Consider the following 20670-nt stretch of genomic DNA (forward strand, 5'->3'; position numbering starts at 1 on the left):
GCCTCCCAACGTCAGTAAACGGTGTGACCAACTCCTGGCCAGCCTTGTTACATTGTTGTTACACTGGGATCTTTGCAAAATACACAGAACATATTTGCGCCAGCATAAAGCACAAGATTAGATCTGCCTAGACTGGGGTGATTGCAATTGGTGATTGGGGTGATTGCAACCAAAAAAGTCAAAAGACACTGGCCAACGCAAACAGGAGTGCAGACATTATTTGACCTTCTCTGTCGTTCGAACCTTAAAGTGACACAAGTCACTTTCAACGCCACGCCCTGACAAGACAAGACGAAGGGTGTGTTTGAGTCCGGGGCCTGCATCCTACCAGGCCAGTAGCCTACCCAGTCTATGGAGGCCAGACATTGGGAGGCTCCTCCTCCAGCCACGAACCAGTCTTGGGAATTCAGACGTCTAGCCTTCCTCACACTTCCTGGGTGTGTCACGTGGCGTCATGTTTACCCTGAACAGTAGTAACATTCATAGCGCCTTTATTATTAGTACTTTTTGCCTACTTGGTTCTTTTGTACAGCACTCTGATCAGCAACAACACAAGTTTTAATATGTGTATTATTTGATGCTATACATGATGTAGTATAACAATGTAGCATCCTCCACTGTATCAAGCTGGAGGGTAGGTGGACTGATGATGAGGTGCAGGGAGCCAAAGGAGGAGAAGGTTTGGAGGCCATCAGTGATGTTCCATAGTGGTACCACATACCTACGGTTCTCCTGCAGCTCCATCCTGATCATGATTATCTTTAGGATATTAAAACTATTATATTTGTGTTCTTTACAGAGTTTATGGTGGAGGTCTTTTGTGTTGACATCATCGAGAAGGAGTATTTTCTTCGAAAAGGGTTAGTGACATGGCAGTGGAGATCATCCATGCACACCCACTGGATGGATGATGACAGTGGAGCCATGCACCAGTCCACATGATGTCCCAGTGACAGACACAAGACATTGACTTTGTAAATATGAACTGGATCTACTTAATTCATTCATTTTCTACCGCTTATTCTCACGAGGGTCGCGGGGCGGGGGGTGCTGGAGCCTATTCCAGCTCACAGCCAATCACAGGGCACATATAGACAAACAACCATTCCCACCCACATTCATACCTATGGACAATTTGGAGTGGCAAATGAACCTAGCATGTTTTTGGAATGGGGGAGGAAACCGGAGTCCCCGGAGAAAATCCATGCATGCATGGGGAGAACATGCAAACTCCACACAGAGATGGCCAAGGGTGGGATTGAACTCGGGTCTCCTAGCTGTGAGGTCTGCGCACTAACTACTCGCCCCCCGTGCAGGCCCTGGATCTACTTCATATTTACCTTTGCCCTTAATAGGATTTACACTGCGTTCAAATACAGTGAATCATTTGTAAAGTCGAATATTCCGGATGAGCGAGTATACCACTATCTGTATCTGTTCACCCATCTAAATGATCTGGATATGTATCCGTACTGGGGGATAAACCAAAATAGAGGTGAGCTGAAGAAAACCTAATAAAGTGGAGGCACTGTGACAAAAGACGTTTTAAACTTCCAAATTGCACCTTGTACGGGAATGAGGCACCGCTGAGGTCCCATGTCTTCTGTTTGCAGATTCGGTCTTGAGAGAGGAAGTTTCTGTGTGTGACTGGCCAATCACAGAGCATGAACAGTGAATACATAATGAGCATTTTCTTTAAACACCAATACGGATAATGACCAAATGTACTTGTTTCATACTTGTATCCCTAGCGATTACGCGAGGGCATTTAAATAAATAAATTAAAACTGAGAAATATGGGCAATCACAGATAATCCTTAAGACATCGACTGACTTACATTAATTCAACAAGCTTCTTTTTTTTCTTTTTCTCTTGGAATGAGATTCATGAGATCAGATAAGCCGATGAGACCACATACTCCATATCGTATAGGGTTGACTGAAAAATGGGAACTCATTAGTTGGCATCATACTTTCAGCTCCCGTCAGGTTGAGTTCCCATTATACGTGACGTCTTTAATCAGACATCAGATGTGATGGGACAATGAATACAAAAATGCTGGTTCAGACGCTTACATTAAAAGGACCTATTGTGCTTATTTTTCAGCCCTTTGTATTGAGTTATCGACTCCTATAGAGCAGCTAAACACAATAACCAGCACAGAAAACATTCCAGTTCTTCCAGAATCTGCAACTATTCAACTGTCATTTTTTGGATTTTGAGGTTCCCACAAAAACGGTCTGTTTTAATGTATTCCAACCACGGCCACCATTTCATTGACAGCGGACAAGAGAGAAGGTTAGCTTGTGTGGTTGGGCTGGATGAGTGTATTTTCACCACGTTGTAAGGAATGTAGGGTTATTCTCCACATTCTCCGTGACCATCCTTCAAAATAAGAGAGCCTTTGCCCCATGTCTGTGTCATGAATATCTTCCATATGCAGTTGGAAGTAATGTTCTCAGAGATAGTCAGGAAAACAAGACAATCAGGTCATTTCTTGTGCTGGTCCCCTTTAGGAAAACACTTGCAGGCTCACAATTTAGTCACTTCAGATTCAATGTCGTACGTACCTTAGTTGTTCTTTTGATGTATGGTAGAGCGTTTCCTTGGGTTTCCTTGTGCTTGTATCACACAAAAGAACCCCACGCTGCAGATCACAGCATATGTGAGCATCATAGGGGATGAGGTCAGAGCAGTCTGATTCGAATGATGTGCTATAAAAGTAGGCGAGGTGGGTGAAGTTAACATCAGAGCTGGACTGGATTGGAACTTGATCTGAAGTTAATAATAATTAACTATTAATAATAATAATAATAATAATAATAATAATAATAATAATAATAATAATAATAATAATAATAATAATAATAATAATAATAATAATAATAATAATAATAATAATAATAATAATAATAATAATAATAATAATAATAATAATAATAATAATAATAATAATAATAATAATGTAACCTTGGCCACTCCAAATTATCCATAGGTATGAATGTGGGTGGGAATGGTTGTTTGTCTATATGTGCCCTGTGATTGGCTGGCCACCAGTCCAGGGTGTACCCCGCCTCTCGCCCGAAGACAGCTGGGATAGGCTCCAGCACCCCCGCGACCCTCGAGAGGAAAAGTGGTAGAAAATGAATGAATGAATGAATAATGTAACTGTAATGCTGAGGTTATTGTGAAAGTCATAATTTTATTTTGAAATGTACCAAACAGGAACTTGTACTGTTACCTACAGATACTGTTAGTGGCACTTGTTGTTGTGCACATCTGAGAAGAGGAAAATTAAGTAAAACAAAACAGCATAACAAGAGGTTAAAAAGACTCAATACTGTAAAGTACAGTGTTATATGAAGCCAGACTCTTGTCGTTGATTAAGAAGCAGGCTACAGTGATGCTATTCATATTCAATATTAGCTTTGATGCTATACGGTGCTGATGTTTTTATTTTATTGATATGTACTTTAGTTCTGTTCCACGGTGTGCTGGAAATAAACATTTGTAAAATAGTCTACTAATCAATTAACATAAATAATTAAATTAATAATAATGTTATTCTTGTTAAGCCTTGGAAACACTGTAAGGCAATAAAATATGTATTTATTTTGTTATTTATTTTGTCCATTGCAATTATTGATTTATTATTAATTTCCAAGTTGGTTAAGTGACACAGAAAGGAAGGGAAAAAGCAAATTAAAGGACTAATCAACATAAATAATTAAATTCATAATAATAGTATTCTTGTTAAGCCTTAGGAACACTAATCAACATAAATAATTAAATTAATAATAATAGTATTCTTGTTAAGCCTTAGGAACACTGTAAGGCAATAAAATATTTATTTATTTTGTTATTTATTTTGTCCATTACAATTATTGATTTATTATTAATTTCCAAGTTGGTTAAATGACACAGAAAGGAAGGAAAAAAGCAAATTAAAGAAGGAAACGTTTTCTTTCATACTGCTGCTCAGGTTTTTATTGACATCAACATGTAGGTCATATTTCTGCAGTATAATTGATTTTTATCAATTGAAATACTTACATATGTTCACTAAATCATCAAAGTGTATGCACAGCGTGTACTTGTCCTCGATTGTTCGCCTAGCCCCGCCCACCTCTTTGGCACCCTATCATGGCGGACTTTTAGCTCCATGCCCAGTTCACTGTGTTCCATCCTTTTGCAGCAGATCGGCCATCCTTTTCCTAACTCCACAATCCTTGCTTGAGAGGCACGGGAGGACACGGAAATCACGCGATGTTTGGACAGCGGGCTCCGTGTTGTCATCCAGTTAACGGTTTATGTCACGGTAATCTTTTTGTCGTGCTCAGCAACTTGTTCGCTCAACTGGCCGTATCGTCATCTGACGGGGGAGTTCTCGTACACACACAGCGAAGATGTAAGTGTTGCTTTTACTATGTAGTAGCCATTATTACTACACTTAATAGTTGAATTTTCATTTCGGCTTAGCTAGCTAACGGTCGTGCTAGCTCGGCAAAAGCATGGTGTCAAAATTAGCCAGTAGCTAACGTACAGTTCGCTAACTTGAACTGAATACGTCGTCTTTTGAATGAATACCAGACCACCCGGCAATTAAACAATGATAAATTGTATATTAGCAATGTTATAAAATTTAGAAATTTGTAAACCGGAGTGTGTGATAACACGCGGCTTGAATTTTTATTTGGTACCTCATTTACGTCTCTACTCCAAATATTACTGGAGTTAGAGCAGATGGCATATGGGACGTAGTTGCTATCAGCTCACTGTCAGATTTGTTTCATCGCTTAAATACGGGTTTTGTAACGCTGATAGTTGCAGTATATTAACTTGTACAGAAACGCTTTTCAGAGATGGACTACGGTGCTACATTCATACATAACCTCATACATTACCTCATACATTCATACAACAACATATAACTTCACATGCTATGCCACCAACATAAACTGTTGGTGGCATGGCATGTGAAGTTACAGATATAGTGAATATCCCCCCCATTAGATCCGTCGCAGCAACGGTCCTGATCCAGTCCGTCTTGCCGCAAAGTGCCACTCATACAGGCTCCGATAGGCACCCCTGCGAGTGTCCGCCCTGGCTGCAGAAACTGCGCTCGTGAGGGCAGATGTTCACGATAACTAGCCCTGTATACAAGAAGTTCTTGTAAACAATCGCCGTACGCTGTACATTTTGTGTATGGGTGCTGGGAAATGTGTATTGGGAAATGTGTATTACAGATTGCGTGAGTTTCGGTTGGTAGCCATCTTCTTTATTGCTTCAGCACGTGCTTGACCAACACCGTGCAACTCGACTGCGCATTCTACGGCCGCTGAGAAGGATACCACCACTTCTTGTACACAACTTACACAGTCTGAATTGTTATTGTTTTTTGGGTTTAACACAACGTCTAAAAAGTGACTGACCGGAGTTCAGGGTTCACACTTATGGCTGTATTTGTGCACGGTGATTGTCAGTGATGAATAAAGAGAACCAGTGAGCTCAAACGTCCAGTTTGTATAGTCAGAAGACAGACCAAACAGACGCACTTATGACTTCATACAATGCGTAAGTCCAAAAAAGTATATTTTTTTCATGTTTATAATTAGGAAATTGAGCTCTGGCGTCTGTGACATCTGCGGTACTCGGGGGGGGGGGGGGGGGGGGGGGAGTTAGAACCTGAACCTTACATCTTGCCGTACAGCCGACGCGGACGGAACCGTGCCGCAGGGAGCTGGTGTGAGCCTACAACAGGCATTTTAATCTTACGGAATGCTTCTGGCGGCCGCAACGGATCCAATATGATCATGGAGTCAACCAGAGATGTGTGTCAAGAACAACTGGTTACACAAACAGATGCCTGGGCGATAAGGACCGAAAACTCATATCCCAATAGATTTAGGTTGAATATCGATACACAATATTTTAGTAATTGAGTATTCTAACAAAATTTGTAAAAAAACACATTATTTCACAAAATAATGAACGATCAATTGATTAAATTTTTGAGATAATCAAATGTTTTGTTTCTTAAATGGACCTTGTATGAATGAAAAATAGAATTCATGGCAACCGCTGGGATTTCATTGTTGCTGCACAGTGGCGATGGCGAATCAGGAAGGGCCTGCTATTGTGGTAGGTCAGTGCCGTTTTCCAACAGATACACGTCACGTGTAGACATATTTCCTGTCTGTTTTTCTTTACTTTTTCTTCCTTTCATTGCCTTGTCGCTTTCCCTAGCTTCTTCACTATCCACGCGTCATTTTTTTTTTTTTAGGGTTAGGGTTAGGGGGGTTAGGGTTAGCCCTATCCACGCGTGTTTAAACACCTGCTTCCTTCTTTGTCCTCTGCTTGGTTGACCTAAGCGTGTTCATGACGTAAGCAATTCCTCAAAGTACATAAAAAGAAATCCAATATTTTTTGTAATCTAGGTATTTGAATTATTAGGATAATTGTTGCAGCCCTAAAACATACCTAATGTTGGCTTAGCAGGTTTGAAAATTTTTTTTATTATTATGTATTTTATTTGATTATACGTATATACTTATTTTTTCTGCGCCCTTACGTTTTTCAGCCCACTTCACACTTTGAACTTTAGTTCGATACAAGATATTTGTTTTATCTAAAATACATCTATCCTTTTTTTTTCATTCATAATGTTCATGGACGGACAGTGAAACGTCCTCACAAACATAACTTAGTAAAGTAAATTAATGAAATAGGCCTGTTTTGTATGATACTAAAAGTGGACATTTCATGTGTCTTCTCTCTCTCTCTTTCTGTCTCTATTTCTATCTCTATCTCTCTATCTCCATCTCTCTGTATGTGTGCACGTGTCATTTAGGCAGCCTGCAGCAGCCAAGTGGTATGACAGACGGGACTTTGTCTTTATAGAGTTCTGCGTGGAGGACAGTAAAGACGTACACATACATTTTGACATGTCCAAACTTGAGTTCAGGTGAGTTATTCGGTCTAAATTGGTATAGCTGAAATTCAATAGTTGTGTTGAGGCCAGCAAGTTGTGGTTTGTAAGTGTCCCTGATTTACTTTAATTTCTTACAGCTGTGTCAGTGGAGCAAATAACATCAAACATCAGAACACAGTGGACCTTTACAGGGACATTGACCCCCAAGTGAGTTGTCATGATTACAGTTGCTAATGTGTGTGTGTGTTTTTTTTTTATAAATCCTGGACTGTTCAGGTTGTCCAGTGCGATCTGTGGAATACAGTGACTTGGATGACAGATTCTTTGTCTCATGCAGGGATCCAAACACAGACGCACAGACAGGTCTGTGTTGTGTTGTTTACGAAAAGCAGAGACTGGAAAAGCGTGGCCTCGACTTACCAAAGACAAGACAAGGGTAACCTATGGCAACTTTGATTTGTCTTCCATAAACAGCCACACCTCTGAGGTCAAACACAATCCAAGGACCTCTGATTTCTTTGGATTTTTTTCCCCTTGGGAACTAATGAAAATAGAAAATGGTCAAAACCATGAAACCTAAGAACGATTTAGTTAGTTTGAGCTAGCTAACAATGGACGTATTGGGGGTACTACGTATTTTGACGCTAATGCCCCGACAAAACAAAACATGGCAACAGTGTTCCATTTACATAACTGACTTGCATATTAGCCAAGCTATACTAAACTATGAAACCAAACTATATTTAACGGAATAACACATTGCCTCGCTAGCCACTGACCTCAGCGTCACTCACAGACAGAAGAGCAGATACCACTTTCAATATCGCTGTGAAGATTCAACAAAATGCTTGTTTGATATAAAAAAATGTTTTAACCTAAGGAATGAAGTACAAGTCTTGTGCTGGAAGACACAGCCATCCTAATCAGAGCAGACATTGTGTTGTCAATGTTCCTACGCCGCTGTTGTTGATGGGAGTAGCATAAGTTCCTGGGCTATGTGACTAGGAAAGAAGTCTCAGTAATGTATGAAATCATCAAAATGCAGCAAGATCCTGTAAGTATTACAGGTTACCATCAATACGATTGTTAATGTGTGATCACATCATGTATATCAAACAATAAGCATTGCTGGAGGTTTTGGTAGAGGGCTTCGTAGTCTAAATATATTTGTAGTCCAAACTACTGCCAGGGTTAATCCTTGATGTTGTTGAAGTGAGCTTTCGTGAGCCACTCTGAGGTATTGTGTAGTATGGTCACATCTCACGGGACATCATGCATCACAGGGCTTCAAACTAAGGTTTTGTGCGTCATTTGGGTGTAAAGTGTTCATCATACATTCACATTAGCTAACCTGCTTTTCTTGCCATATTAGCAAACCACCCCTTGAATTAAGCATGAAATGGTATTTACTGAATTGTAATAACCTAGCTTGCCATCTTGCTAAAAGGAACAAGACAACGGTTGTGATGAACTCGTACTGTACTTCAATTGTCTATTTTCTCATTATCTTTGGTAGTGCAACTGTATCAGTGTGGATTTCAATAACTGGAAAGACTGGGAAGATGACTCCGATGACGACTTGAACAGTTTTGACAAGTTCTCAGAGGTAAGTCTATTACGAGCACACACCTTAATATTAATATGAAAAAAAAAGTAATCTTGACTTGCTGACTTTGAAGTCCATAATTGATCGGTCTGTACTACGTTATTTCCCGGATGAATACGACCCATTCAGATGGTGTAGGCGTAGAGCCCATCTTCACAAAGTTTCAGATCAACATTTGCACGAAGCATGACTATTGCTGGGGTCTCCCAGATCGACAGCTGATATTTAATGTCTCACCGTAGGGTCACAATTCAGTCGTTATGCATTTGTTTTATAAATAATTAGCACAAAAACGTATGGTGACAATGACTGCACTGTTTAGTGGAGATCTGCTTTGGAAATACAGTAGAATTTAAAGGTTGCCTGTCGTATCAATAAAACACAATAGCTTCTGTTCTTTTCTCTTTGTCACTGTACAAAGGCAATATGCAGATTAACGATTGTTCTCAATAATTTATTTTATTGAAAGTTTTCATCTTTTGAACAGTGATAAACATCAAACCAAAAGCTTCTCTTAAAATAAACCAATAAATGAATTACATTAATTTTAGTTGACTTATTTTTAATTAATTACTTAAATTATTTTTAAAAATCACATTGCCGTTATGGGTGTTGTGTGTAGATTTTTTGAAAAAAAATTGCTTCATCCATTTTGGAATGAAGCTGTGACATAAAAATGTGTTAAAGGTGAAGCTGTGAATACTTTGGATGCACTGTATATGTTAAAATGGTTGGCCAAGTGAATTCGGCTATATAGTAGCTAGTATGTATGCTTTTAAGTCCCTAGGACTACTTCGTTGAAATACAACCCCGTTTTTTTGTCCAAAATGGCCGATTTGAACCAAAATGGCCACTTCCTGTTTGTTTTTGAACATGGCATTTTTAGTGCATCCTTTAATGAGTGATGTCTCTTATCAAATTTGATGAAGATCTATGAATCGGGTGGGGGGGATATTATGACACTTGGTGGTGGTCAATGGCGAAGGAAGACACTTTGCCGCCATGCCCACCATGTGTGCGTTACATGCATAATAATCCATAATTCAAGTTCATCAGTTTGTCAGTCATACTTTCTATTGAACTTTTGATGTCCATCTGAAAAATCTCCTTGTAAAGGACTAATGTACATCACAAACTTTATACCGTTGCCACCAGGTGGCGCTGGTAAAAATTCAGGAAGTGATCTACGGGGAGCTTCAGGGTCTTGTCTTGATCATAAAGATCTGCCCTTGTGGAGCCAACGTATTAACATAGCACCACTTGGTGCTAATAACAAACAGGAGTTTCAGTAGGCCCTGAATATCATATCATATGGTATGGGAAGCAACCACACGTTATTTTCCATCCATTCTCTTGTTCACATATTCAGATGATGAACAACATGGGCGGGGATGATCTACCTGACCTAGATTGTGCTGATGATGAGGTAAGCCTTTCATACACACAATATGGTGATTGAGATCATCTGTAGATGGTCCTCTGTTAGCATTAGCACATAGCCATGTTGTGGTCAATGGATACGATGTTGCAGCATCATTGAATCATAATTGAGACCATAATTCATTGTGGTCGTCTCCTGCAGCACGAGCCCCCCGACAGCGACGATGAAAGTAAGTGCTGTTTTTAAATGTTCATCATTTTGGCCAACTTGAGGCCATAATGGGCTAAACGGTTGATGAGTTAGCTTGTAGACCGGTTATCATATCCGCACGTTGGCGTTCCAAAACTATTTGCTGCCAATTTGACAGCTTTGAAATGCAACCATATTAGGAATTGTTGTACATTTTAGCAAATCACAAACACGTCTATAGGCCCGTCCTCATCCTCACCCTCACTGGTCACGCGACAACAGTGAGATACATTCAAAAACTACAACTTGATGTCATGTGTGGTCTAAATGGACAGAGGAAGAATAAATCAAGATTTTTTTATTCATCTTAAATAAATGATGTCTTTGAACGCAACCCTCATAGCACATTTTCAGGTAATTCGAAGCCGTTCATACATGCAAACATATACTATAATCCTGGTAAGGCATTCATATTTCTTTCATTAAAATACTGTAAAAATGGGCGTACGTATTTCAGACATAGTTTAAAATGGTGATTGGTCATGAGTCATTAATATACTATATATCATATCATATAGTTGGGGGGGTGTTTTTGTTTTTGTTGTGGTGGGAAAAGTATTTGTATTCGTATCAGAGTAAAATTCATGAATTCAAATATTTGGAAAAGTATTTGTTATTTGTTTAAAAAAAAAAAAAGTCATTATTCGTGCCGTTCCGAATACCGTATTCGGCCCAACCCCTAGTGTGCGTGTATATACTATGTGTATACTATGTGTATATATTACACACCCCTAGTGTGCGTGTATATACTATGTGTATATATTACACACCCTAAGTGTGCATGGATATACTATGTGTATATATTAGGGGTGGAGCCGAGCCCGAATCTACGGGTCCCAATCACATTACCAGCCTCAAACTGGTCACACCCCCAAATCTGCAGCGATCCAAACCTTTTTAAATTGCCCCTCTGGTAAGACATTTCTGAGGCAAGTTTTGCTGGGTGCAAAACTTCTGTCGCTCTCACAAAGACAGGAAGTCCCACACACGGCAGACATGCTTGTCCTGGGTGCCACAGGGGGGCGGAGCGGAGCTGATTGGTGGAGGAGGTCTGCATTTTAAAGTATCGGTCGATGTCGATACAGTCCTTTTTCCACTGACATTGGCCGATACCGATCTTGGGCCAATCGATCTGAGCACCCCAGTCTGTATATACTGTATATTTATATAACATATACTGTGTATAGAGATGTATATATACTTGTATATATTTACGTGTGTGCATATGCGTGGTTGTAATTGAATCTATTAGATCATGACTTTGGGTGAATGTGAACATTGTCTAAAACCTGTCTGGGCTATACTAGTAGTATTGTCCCTAGCTAGACATGTTATTTTCATTTCAATCTGGAATAGTATTTAGTAATACTACTTTCTTTCTCCCAACGTGTGAACAGCCATGTTATGTTCCATGTAAAATCTCACCCATTTTGTGTCTTCCCTAGAAATGCCTGACCTGGAGTAGACCCACTACTACTGGTAGAACATTAAAGAGGAAAAATCACAAAAAAAGTCAGCTGCAAGTTGGGCGGAGACCCCAGCCACCTTTTGGGGAAGAAAGCTTGTTTGTGTGCACCGTTTCCAAAGCACCGTCTCCCCCCCCCCCCCCCCCCCCCCCCCCCCCCCCTTATCGCTTCTTCTTCAGTGTTCCAATCCAAATGTTCTTCTTCGTACTGTAAAGTACCGGTAATGTGCTCTTGTCTTACTCCCCATCTTCTTTTCCTTTCTCTTTTTGTTGTCTAAATACTGTTTCACATTTGCTTTATTTCTTTTTTTTTTATAAGGGGCAAGGTTTTTCTTTGAATAATTGTAATGCAAATTGCACTTCTTTTGTTGGATAATTTAAGAAGTAGAATGTTTTTCTATTTGTACAGGAGCATCTATGAATATTTAACACCAATGGGGCTTATTTTGGCCAAAGGATACGAAGGGTACAGTATTGGCTCACACTTCAACTTCTTTCTGTAATTGTGTGTGTGAAATGTTGCACATTGTAGCAAATAGCAACAAAACATTCTTCCATATGCATTCTAAGGGAAGAACATCAGGTGATTGATGTGTATTTATTCCAAAAAAACAAAATCAATCAAAGCCACACTTTGGTTGATCAAAAAGGTTTAGCATCATTTCTACTGTTGGCAAATTTCTAATAAACTTTGTTCACTCTGTTCAACATCAGCCCAGCCAAATTTACCTCAAAGAGCCCCCCAACAGGGGGTCCTGTCAAGGGACAATACTATCGATAGAAATATCTTGAAAAGATGCTCCGTCATACAAATTATTGCTAAAATGTTTAAGGTGCACGCGGGCGCCCCCAGGAATTGGCCCCATGGAAAAAATCCTTTTGGGGCCGTCTGGGCAGCTGTGTTTAAAACGTAAAATGTGGCTCGGACCAAACTGACCCATGAAAAGCTATTTTTATACAATTTGACTTGACTTTTGGAGTAATACGAACACATGGGAAACAAATGAAGTGATTTATTTTTAGCTGGAAATAACAGACTAAAAATAGTTTGGCTTAGCTTGGGATCAAACGCAGCTCTTCAGCTTCCCGGGTAAAAGCATACACCGTTATTGGAGGTTGGGGTATTGTTATATTATTATATATACTCTTTGCCCTATAATTTAATGTTTACGTGCCTCATCATTTGTATTCTACTGACACCTTACATGGTGATAAGATTCGGTCTACAAGAAGTCTGAAACTACTAGAACTTGTCTACAATTTGGATTATCATGAAAAAGATCTAAGAAGGAATTGTTGGTAAAGGTAATATACACCTAGAGGAGGTTTATGGATGTAATGGAGGACATGAGGGTAGTTGGTGTGAGATAGAAGACGGGGTTGGACGGAGGAGATTGGTTGCTGTGGCGACCCCTGAAGGGAAAAGCCCAAAGAGAAAGAAGAAGGTAATAAACACATCAGGATACTAAATGAAAACTATAATTATTGGCTGTTTTATTTCCGCACTTGTCACTAGCTGCCTCCTCGCCATCTTCTGCTGCTCCAAGACGATCTCTTGCACCATCGTTTGTCTTGCGTTTGCTGAAGTTCATTTCGGAGTCACATGACGTTCCTCCGTGACATCATCTGATTGGTGTATTTCTGGAACAGCACATCTACTGGAAAGACATTGAAAATCGGACCTTTCTGTTCCATACCTCTCTGCTGAAGCCGTACAGGATGACGGAACCAGGAGTCCACGCCATCCAGGATGACGGAACCAGGAGTCCACGCCGTCCAGGATGATGCAATGCTGATTCCATGTGAAAGCCACCAAGGTGTATCCAATGTGTATACAGCAAGGTGCAGCAAGTCTGGAATTAGATGTTACACCTTTTCCTGCTAGGAGGCGTCTCTGAAATGGTTTCTGAATGGCTCTCAGGTGGCGAGGTGACGTCTCCTTCCACATTACTCTCTGAACCTCCTTCAGAGAGAGGCTCTGAAGCACGGCTAAAGCCTCCATAGCTATCATCTTTGTCTCTCTTGGCTTTAGAGTGAAGCAATGACTTGACTCAGGAGGTAGAGCAGGTTGTCCAGAATCTGGAAGGTTGGCAGTTTGATCCTCAATCCTTCCACCCAGCCAATGTCGTTGTGTCCTTGGGCAAGACACCTCCCCTGCGGTTCTCAGTGGTGTATGAATGTGGATGAATATTTGGTGTGAGTCCGAGAGGCTGTAGGCACCAATTGGCAGCCTCGTTTCCATCACACTACCCCCTCGGCCACCTGTGGCCACAGATGTACATTACCACTCACTATCAGTGTGTAGCGAATGAATGATGGCTTCACTTGATTGTGAAGCGCTTTGGGCGCCTTGAAAAGCACAATGAACCCTAATCATTCAATCATGTTTTACTTTCTACTTATCCTCGGGGGGTGCTGGAGCCTATCCCAAGTTTGCCCAACCAATAAAATGTGATTGAAAGAGTCCACAGGATGCTCAAGTTAAAAAGTGGTCTTACATGGTATTCAGCTCATTAAAGGGGAAGTTGGGACTCTTTGACATGCACCCCCATAAGCAGCGACTCCCCCAACTTGGGGTCCTTAGCCCAGCTCTGGTGGGATTTGGGTGCTGAAGAAAGTAGTTCCAACTGGTTGTCGGGGACAGTTAAGTAAAGAGTTTGGCTTCTCTAAATAATACGCCTTCAAAAGCATCAAACGTTTTCATCACAAAAATGGCTACCAGAGCTGACAAATCACTCAGCGTTATTTTCTCTTCTGTCGTATCAGTGGCGTTCCCGCCTGTCGTACGTACATGTGCTTGACCGGCTGGGGAAGGAGGACCTGTTTGCTGCTGCTTCCATTCTCCAATATGCATGGGCCAATATGTGCCCTCGGCCTACACTTTGGACACCCCTGTACTAGTTTGACTCGGGTCCAAGTTGTATATTGTACGTGTCAGCAGTCTCCATCCCAGGGAATAGGAAAATCCAATGCAAGCAACTTTTAAACACCCCCTTTGTAAAATTCAACTGGGGGCTTAAATCAACAATGGATGCTTGAGCAGCGCTTTTCCAAGCGGGATTCAAACTAATAACCAATAATCTGTCTGGATCAATACACGTATGAAGAAAGCTCGTAAGGCTCATGAGGAATTGCTCTATAAGAAACAAAATGAAATATAAGATATAAATGTAAATAGAACATATCAGCCGGTATATCAAGCCCCCCCCTCCTCCCCGATAAACCTATGTCTGACAGCAGTGACTCCATGCATGCCCCCCCCAATAAAGCCACGATAAACATGATAGAGAAACCAGCAGAAAGTGTTGCTGCCAGCATTTTGTGGGCAGACCAGACAAAGACACAGTCAGCTCAGCACAATCCTTTTAACCCCCCCCCCATCCACCACCACCAATGGGCGTCAGCATGACGCTCCAGTGCAGACGTTCAATACCCACACCCGCTCTCCTCTCTTCTCCTCTCCAGCCACAGATTTTCCAGCACTTTATCCGGCCTGAGCCTGCAACGCTGTCCCAACATTCACAATGTAAAGAGTCTGCCTAATCATTTCTGGCGCCACGCTGCGTTTACAAACATCCAGATGCTAAACGTTCACTAGCACGGTGTGTTCAATGTTAGAAAGGCACAAACACATTGATGACCCAAATCATAATCAGAATAATAACATTTGCCTTGCTGCATACTGAACTGTCTTGTTATTTCAATGTTGGGGCAAAGCAAACATAGCAAAGCCAAAATGTAATCCGGCAACCCCTCCAACCAAACCCCCCATTTTGACTTTGCATTAGAATACATGAATAATAAGAGCTGTACAGCAAAACATGTACAGTAATACTGCTATCCCAGCAAATGGAATAATGGCCGTTTTTCTAGATGGAGCATCCGCTCCCATCAGCTGAATCACAGCGACGAGGGCAGAGCGGCGGTCCGGGAAGGGTTCGGGTAAAATGATGTTGTTGTCACTTGCAGCGCGTTGACCACTCCCCTGGGCTCAGCCAAGCGCTTATAAAAAGGCCCCCGAGTCCCCCCGGCCTCATAAGAGGGCCGGGTGCCGTGCATGCCTCTCTGGTTATTGTCTCCATGTCCTGCTGACAACACCGGGGTTGGCTCCTACATGCAAGTGGACGTGCGCGGTGCTCCACTCAGGAGTTCTCCATGACAGATATCAGATTCCCAAAGTATCCCAACTTGCATGTGAAGTTGTTCAGCTTCCATTTTTACTGAAGGTATTCTTGTGCAGGAGTACATCTCCTTTGAGTTGACTTGCTTGGTTTTTGAAAGTACCTTACAAGCACCATGTGGGAGTTCCGCTCCATGTCTTTCTGGAGGGCGGTTTTTGCCGAGTTCTACGGCACCATGTTTTTTGTCTTCTTTGGTCTGGGGGCCGCTCTCCGATGGACCACGGGTCCCCACAATGTTCTACACGTGGCCTTCTGCTTCGGGCTGGCAGCCGCCACGCTCATCCAGTCCATTGGCCATATCAGCGGGGGACACATCAACCCTGCCGTGACCTTCGCCTTCCTCATCGGCTCCCAGATGTCCCTGTTTCGTGCCATCTTCTACATTGTGGCCCAGTGTCTCGGAGCCTTGGCTGGTGCCGCCATGCTGTATGGGGTCACGCCCGGCAACATGAGGGGCAACCTGGCCCTCAACACGGTAAGACCACCTTCGAGTCCGTGTCAAAGTGGTTCTGTGACTACTGATGTAGACGGCTGGCATGCACAGACTCCCCTGGTCTGCTCTACTCCCGCAGCTGCAGCCCGGCATCAGTCTGGGAATGGCCACCACCATGGAGGTCTTCCTCACCCTGCAGCTCGTTGTCTGCATCTTCGCTGTTACGGATGAAAGGCGCAACGGACGCCTGGGATCCGCTGCCCTGGCCATCGGTTTCTCAGTGCTGATGGGACATCTTCTCGGGGTGGGACTACTTCCTGGTTACCTTTGTGTACGTTTTATAGCTTTGTCCCATCGCCGCTAACCTCCGATGTCTCTCACTTAGATTTACTACACCGGGGCCGGAATGAACCCAGCCAGATCCTTCGCCCCCGCTGTGCTAGTCAGGAATTTTGTCAACCACTGGGTAAGAATGTCGCCTAGCGACAGTAGATGAGTCCAAACATTCACATTTGAAATATGATTACCAAGGGTGTCCAACGTGCAGCCACAGTGAAAAAACGTGTTCATATTTGGGAAAATGATGTCATTTTAGGAGCAGACAAAAGTTTGTCATTATGAGTAACAAAACAAATAATATCATTTGGGGAAAATTAGCTTGGCAAAAAGTTGTAATATTGTGAGAAAAAAACTATTGAAACCGCAAAAATTAAAAAAATAAAGCAAAGTGTAACGAGATCAAAGTTGATATGAGGGCTGCAACTATCCAGTATTTCGGTAATCTAGTATTGGACCAACATTTATTTATACCAAACATATATTTGCTGACATACTGGAAGCCATTATTGATGACCAATACCCACCGATGACTGAATGGCAGATTTTCCATTGGTATACTCCTTCAAGAAAATATTGATGGGGGGGCATAGTTCAGGCGGAAGAGTGGATCAGTAGCTAAAAGTGCTAACAGTGTCTTGGAGGTGGAAAAGTACGATAGCAGTGAAAGACCTAAAATGCTAAAGCTATTTACAATTCAGAGCCGTCTTGAAGTAACCTCTTTTCTTGACAAACTTGGGACTGTCCAGTCTCTACTTCCGGATGGGATTTGGGATCCACCACATATGGCTGGATGATAAAAGCGGACATTTTAAAAAGACACATCACCATTTATCAACTCCTATGAAGTTGGCAGTGTGACCAACCACAGCGGGGTGGGCGTGCCTGGAGGCGGGCCATAGGTGGAATACATTAAAATAGACCACAAAATCCAAAGAAATACAGCTCAATGAAGATCTAGAAAACTTTCTGTACTGGTTATTGTGTGTAGCTGCTCTATAGGAGTCCACAACTCAATACACAGGTGTCATTTTAGGTATACAAATCTAAAATCTAGGATTTCGGTCCACTTATTTCTAGATATTGGAATTGTTATTATTTCTTAGCAAGTCAAATTCAGCTGCTGCATGGACAGATCATTTTGGTTGATTTATTTGGCCAGGCCTGTTTTGCAGTGTACATCCTTACAATGAAATAGGCTTCATATAAAGTTGATGGTCTAGCCTGACCTTCTCGATAAGTCCAGTATATTGCCATGCCTGGGGGAGTTTGGTGTGGAAGAACCTGATCATGTAACTGGGATGGGGAGCCAAGAAAGGTCTTCTTCCATGCCCAACATCTGACCTCTAACCTTCTAACCTCACCAATACTCGTGTCCATGTCTTGACTGTAAGCACAGCTTGATGACATCCTTGAACTTTTGTTGTGTCCTGGCAGGTGTACTGGGTGGGGCCTATGATTGGGGGGGCTATTGGTGCCCTTCTCTATGACTTCATGCTCTTCCCCCGAATGCGCGGCCTCTCAGAGAGGCTGGCCACGCTGAAGGGCACCAGGCCCCCGGAGGCCGAGGGCCAGCAGGAAACCAGAGAACCAATGGAGCTGAAGACCCAGGCCCTCTAAGCCCACAGAAGACCCAGGCCCTGTAAGCCCACAGAAGACCCAGGCCCTAAACCCACAGAAGACCCAGCCCACAGAAGACCCAGGCCCTAAGCCCCCAGAATACCCAGACCTTGTAAGCCCACAGAAGACCCAGGCCCTAAACCCACAGAAGACCCAGACCCTATAAGCCCACAAAAGACCCAGACCCTATAAACCCACAGAAGACCATGGCCCTATAAATCCACAGAAGACCCGGGCCTTCTAAACCCACAGAGGACCCAGACCCTAAGCCCAGAGAAAACCCAGACCCTAAGAAGCCCACAGAAGAATTGCCAAAGTTTTTTCCCTCCATTCCCATCGGCTAATCCCTCATCCATCCCATATTAGAACACCAGAGCCAGGCTGACTGATTGACAGCATGTACACTCGAGCCCCCCCCCCCCACACACACACACACGCACTGTTGGACTGCAGGACGAAGATGAAGATAGCCCTTGGTCTTTATTTGCATTTCTTTTCTTCTTCTCTAGTCTGCAAGGAGTGAAGCTACTGTAGACGTCAGCTTGCTTTTCCCCTTTTGGAGCCAGGATGATTTTTTCTTTTCTCTGCTTTTGTTCCAGCAGCCATGGCTTGTTGACGTGTACGTACTGTACTTCATCATATCATCATCATCATCACATTCTTTCCCACTTTTTAAAGACGTGTGTCACGGGGACTCTTGTGTTTCTGTGTGTGTATGCTTGTGTGTGCTTTCGGTTTCTCTTTTTCCTTCTTGGCTTTCCATTGCTACCTATGACTCCAACCGGTACGTTGGAAAATCAACAGCGTTCCAAGGAGAAAACATCTTATCTACTGTGTCAGTTTTTATCCTGAATACCAAAAATGATTTGGGGGTAAAATCATGTCGTTTTCATTGGACAGCGACTGGGAAATGTCCCTTTCTGAGTCATGAAGATTATCCTGTTTAATGAAACATTTCATGAAGCTTTGCTGTCCGATGAAAACAACGATGGTTTTCATTGGGTTCATCGGGTTTCGTTCCGTGGTATGGACGCCTATTTTTAGACATTGGCATCATCCCTCATCCAGAGAGGACCACGGCTGTGGGTCGCCTTAGTTAACAATGAACTGACATCACCATGGTGGAGGTCAGGACTCCTAGGACTGCATGAGGTGTGCGCTGACTTTAAGTGGCATGGATCTTTTGGAGTGCAATCATTTCCTTGTGCAACTCGAGCGGGGGGTGGGGACAAGAACTTTGAAGACGATCCTCCCTTCACCCTAACTCCTCCATCAGGAGGGAGGTATCGGAGCGCTGACAAATATTAGCATTGTGACATTTACCAGATATTTAAGCTTCCTTCTGCTTGATCTTTTTCTTCCTGTGTGGTTTCCCTGAGTAAAGTGGTTGGGTGACTAGATTGACATTGTAGTGACATGTTTTTTCTGTCATGTACAGTGTAAACTTTTCTTCCTTTTTTAAAGCAACTTTTGAGGATTGTTGAAACTAATCATCATTTACGGCCGGTTGATGCCACTGTGTTCTCTGAAAGCGATGCCAAGTAGGCAACCACCGTTATGCTGTCCTTCAATGGACGGCCTTTATTTCCACTGCAGGCATGCCTCCCCAGCAAATGGCAGTCATTTATTTTTATATGTCAAAAAATGTTGTAAAATTCTTGTTTGACATCTTTTTTCTTGTCTGTTTATTCTCTCCTTTTACACAAACTGGTGAAAACAGAAAAATATTTCAAAATCACAGGCTTCATGTGACAGCTCACACAGTTAACATTTAGTATGTTTATGAACAAAATTAGCAATGAGGAAAAATACTGTAATGACCTCATCATCATCATAATAATAATACTCTATTTACCTCATAATAATATTCTAATAATCCCATAATAATAATAATGATAATACTCTCTAACTCTATAAAATAATAATAAAATACTCTATTTACCTCATAATAATGATAATAATACTCTATTTACCTCATAATAATAATGATGATGATAATACTCTATTTACCTCATAGTAATAATGATAATACTCTAGTTACCTCATAATAACAATACTCGATTTACCAAATAATAATCATGATAATAATAATACTCTATTTACCTCATAATGATAATACTCTATTTACCTAATAATAATCATGATAATACTCTATTTAACTCATAATGATATAATAATACTATATTTACCACATAATGATAATAATACTCTATTACCTCATAATGATAATTATAATAATACTCTATTACCTCGTAAAAATGATGATAATAATACTATATTTACCTCAAAATAATAATAATACTCTATTTACCTCATAATAATAATAATAATAATACTCTATTTACCTCATAATAATAATGATAATAATACTATATTACCTCATAAAAATGATGATAATAATACTCTATTTACCTCATAATGATAATGATACTCTATTTACCTCATAATGATAATGATTTATTATTAT

General features: G+C 41.5%; 2 protein-coding genes across 2 annotated transcripts; both read left to right on the top strand.

Annotated features, from left to right (window-relative positions):
- The first annotated feature begins 4149 nt into the window (after positions 1 to 4149).
- On the top strand, positions 4150 to 11767 carry ptges3a (prostaglandin E synthase 3a (cytosolic)). Its single transcript, XM_058083810.1, has 8 exons — positions 4150 to 4409; positions 6852 to 6965; positions 7070 to 7139; positions 7270 to 7368; positions 8449 to 8538; positions 9908 to 9964; positions 10121 to 10148; positions 11614 to 11767. Coding segments are annotated over exons 1-8 (480 nt in total). The 5' UTR covers positions 4150 to 4407; the 3' UTR covers positions 11634 to 11767.
- Positions 11768 to 15622: 3855 nt separating this feature from the next.
- On the top strand, positions 15623 to 19876 carry mipa (major intrinsic protein of lens fiber a). The gene is made up of 4 exons (XM_058083808.1): positions 15623 to 16289; positions 16387 to 16551; positions 16633 to 16713; positions 18021 to 19876. Exons 1-4 carry the CDS (start codon positions 15930 to 15932, stop codon positions 18201 to 18203), a joined length of 789 nt encoding a protein of 262 aa, XP_057939791.1. The 5' UTR covers positions 15623 to 15929; the 3' UTR covers positions 18204 to 19876.
- Positions 19877 to 20670: the final 794 nt, after the last annotated feature.

This window comes from Doryrhamphus excisus, chromosome 10, assembly GCF_030265055.1.
Source record: "Doryrhamphus excisus isolate RoL2022-K1 chromosome 10, RoL_Dexc_1.0, whole genome shotgun sequence".
NCBI lineage: Eukaryota > Metazoa > Chordata > Actinopteri > Syngnathiformes > Syngnathidae > Doryrhamphus > Doryrhamphus excisus.

What these genes read in the sequence shown, in the direction of transcription:
- ptges3a (XM_058083810.1), top strand. An exon ending in ACAGGGACATTGACCCCCAA is followed by an intron (nt 7,140 to 7,269) that starts GTGAGTTGTCAT and finishes TGTCTCATGCAG; the next exon opens with GGATCCAAACACAGACGCAC. An exon ending in GTTTTGACAAGTTCTCAGAG is followed by an intron (nt 8,539 to 9,907) that starts GTAAGTCTATTA and finishes TCACATATTCAG; the next exon opens with ATGATGAACAACATGGGCGG.
- mipa (XM_058083808.1), top strand. Translation starts at nt 15,930, where the DNA reads ATGTGGGAGTTCCGCTCCATGTCTTTCTGGAGGGCGGTTTTTGCCGAG. An exon ending in GCAACCTGGCCCTCAACACG is followed by an intron (nt 16,290 to 16,386) that starts GTAAGACCACCT and finishes CTACTCCCGCAG; the next exon opens with CTGCAGCCCGGCATCAGTCT. An exon ending in GGAATTTTGTCAACCACTGG is followed by an intron (nt 16,714 to 18,020) that starts GTAAGAATGTCG and finishes GTGTCCTGGCAG; the next exon opens with GTGTACTGGGTGGGGCCTAT.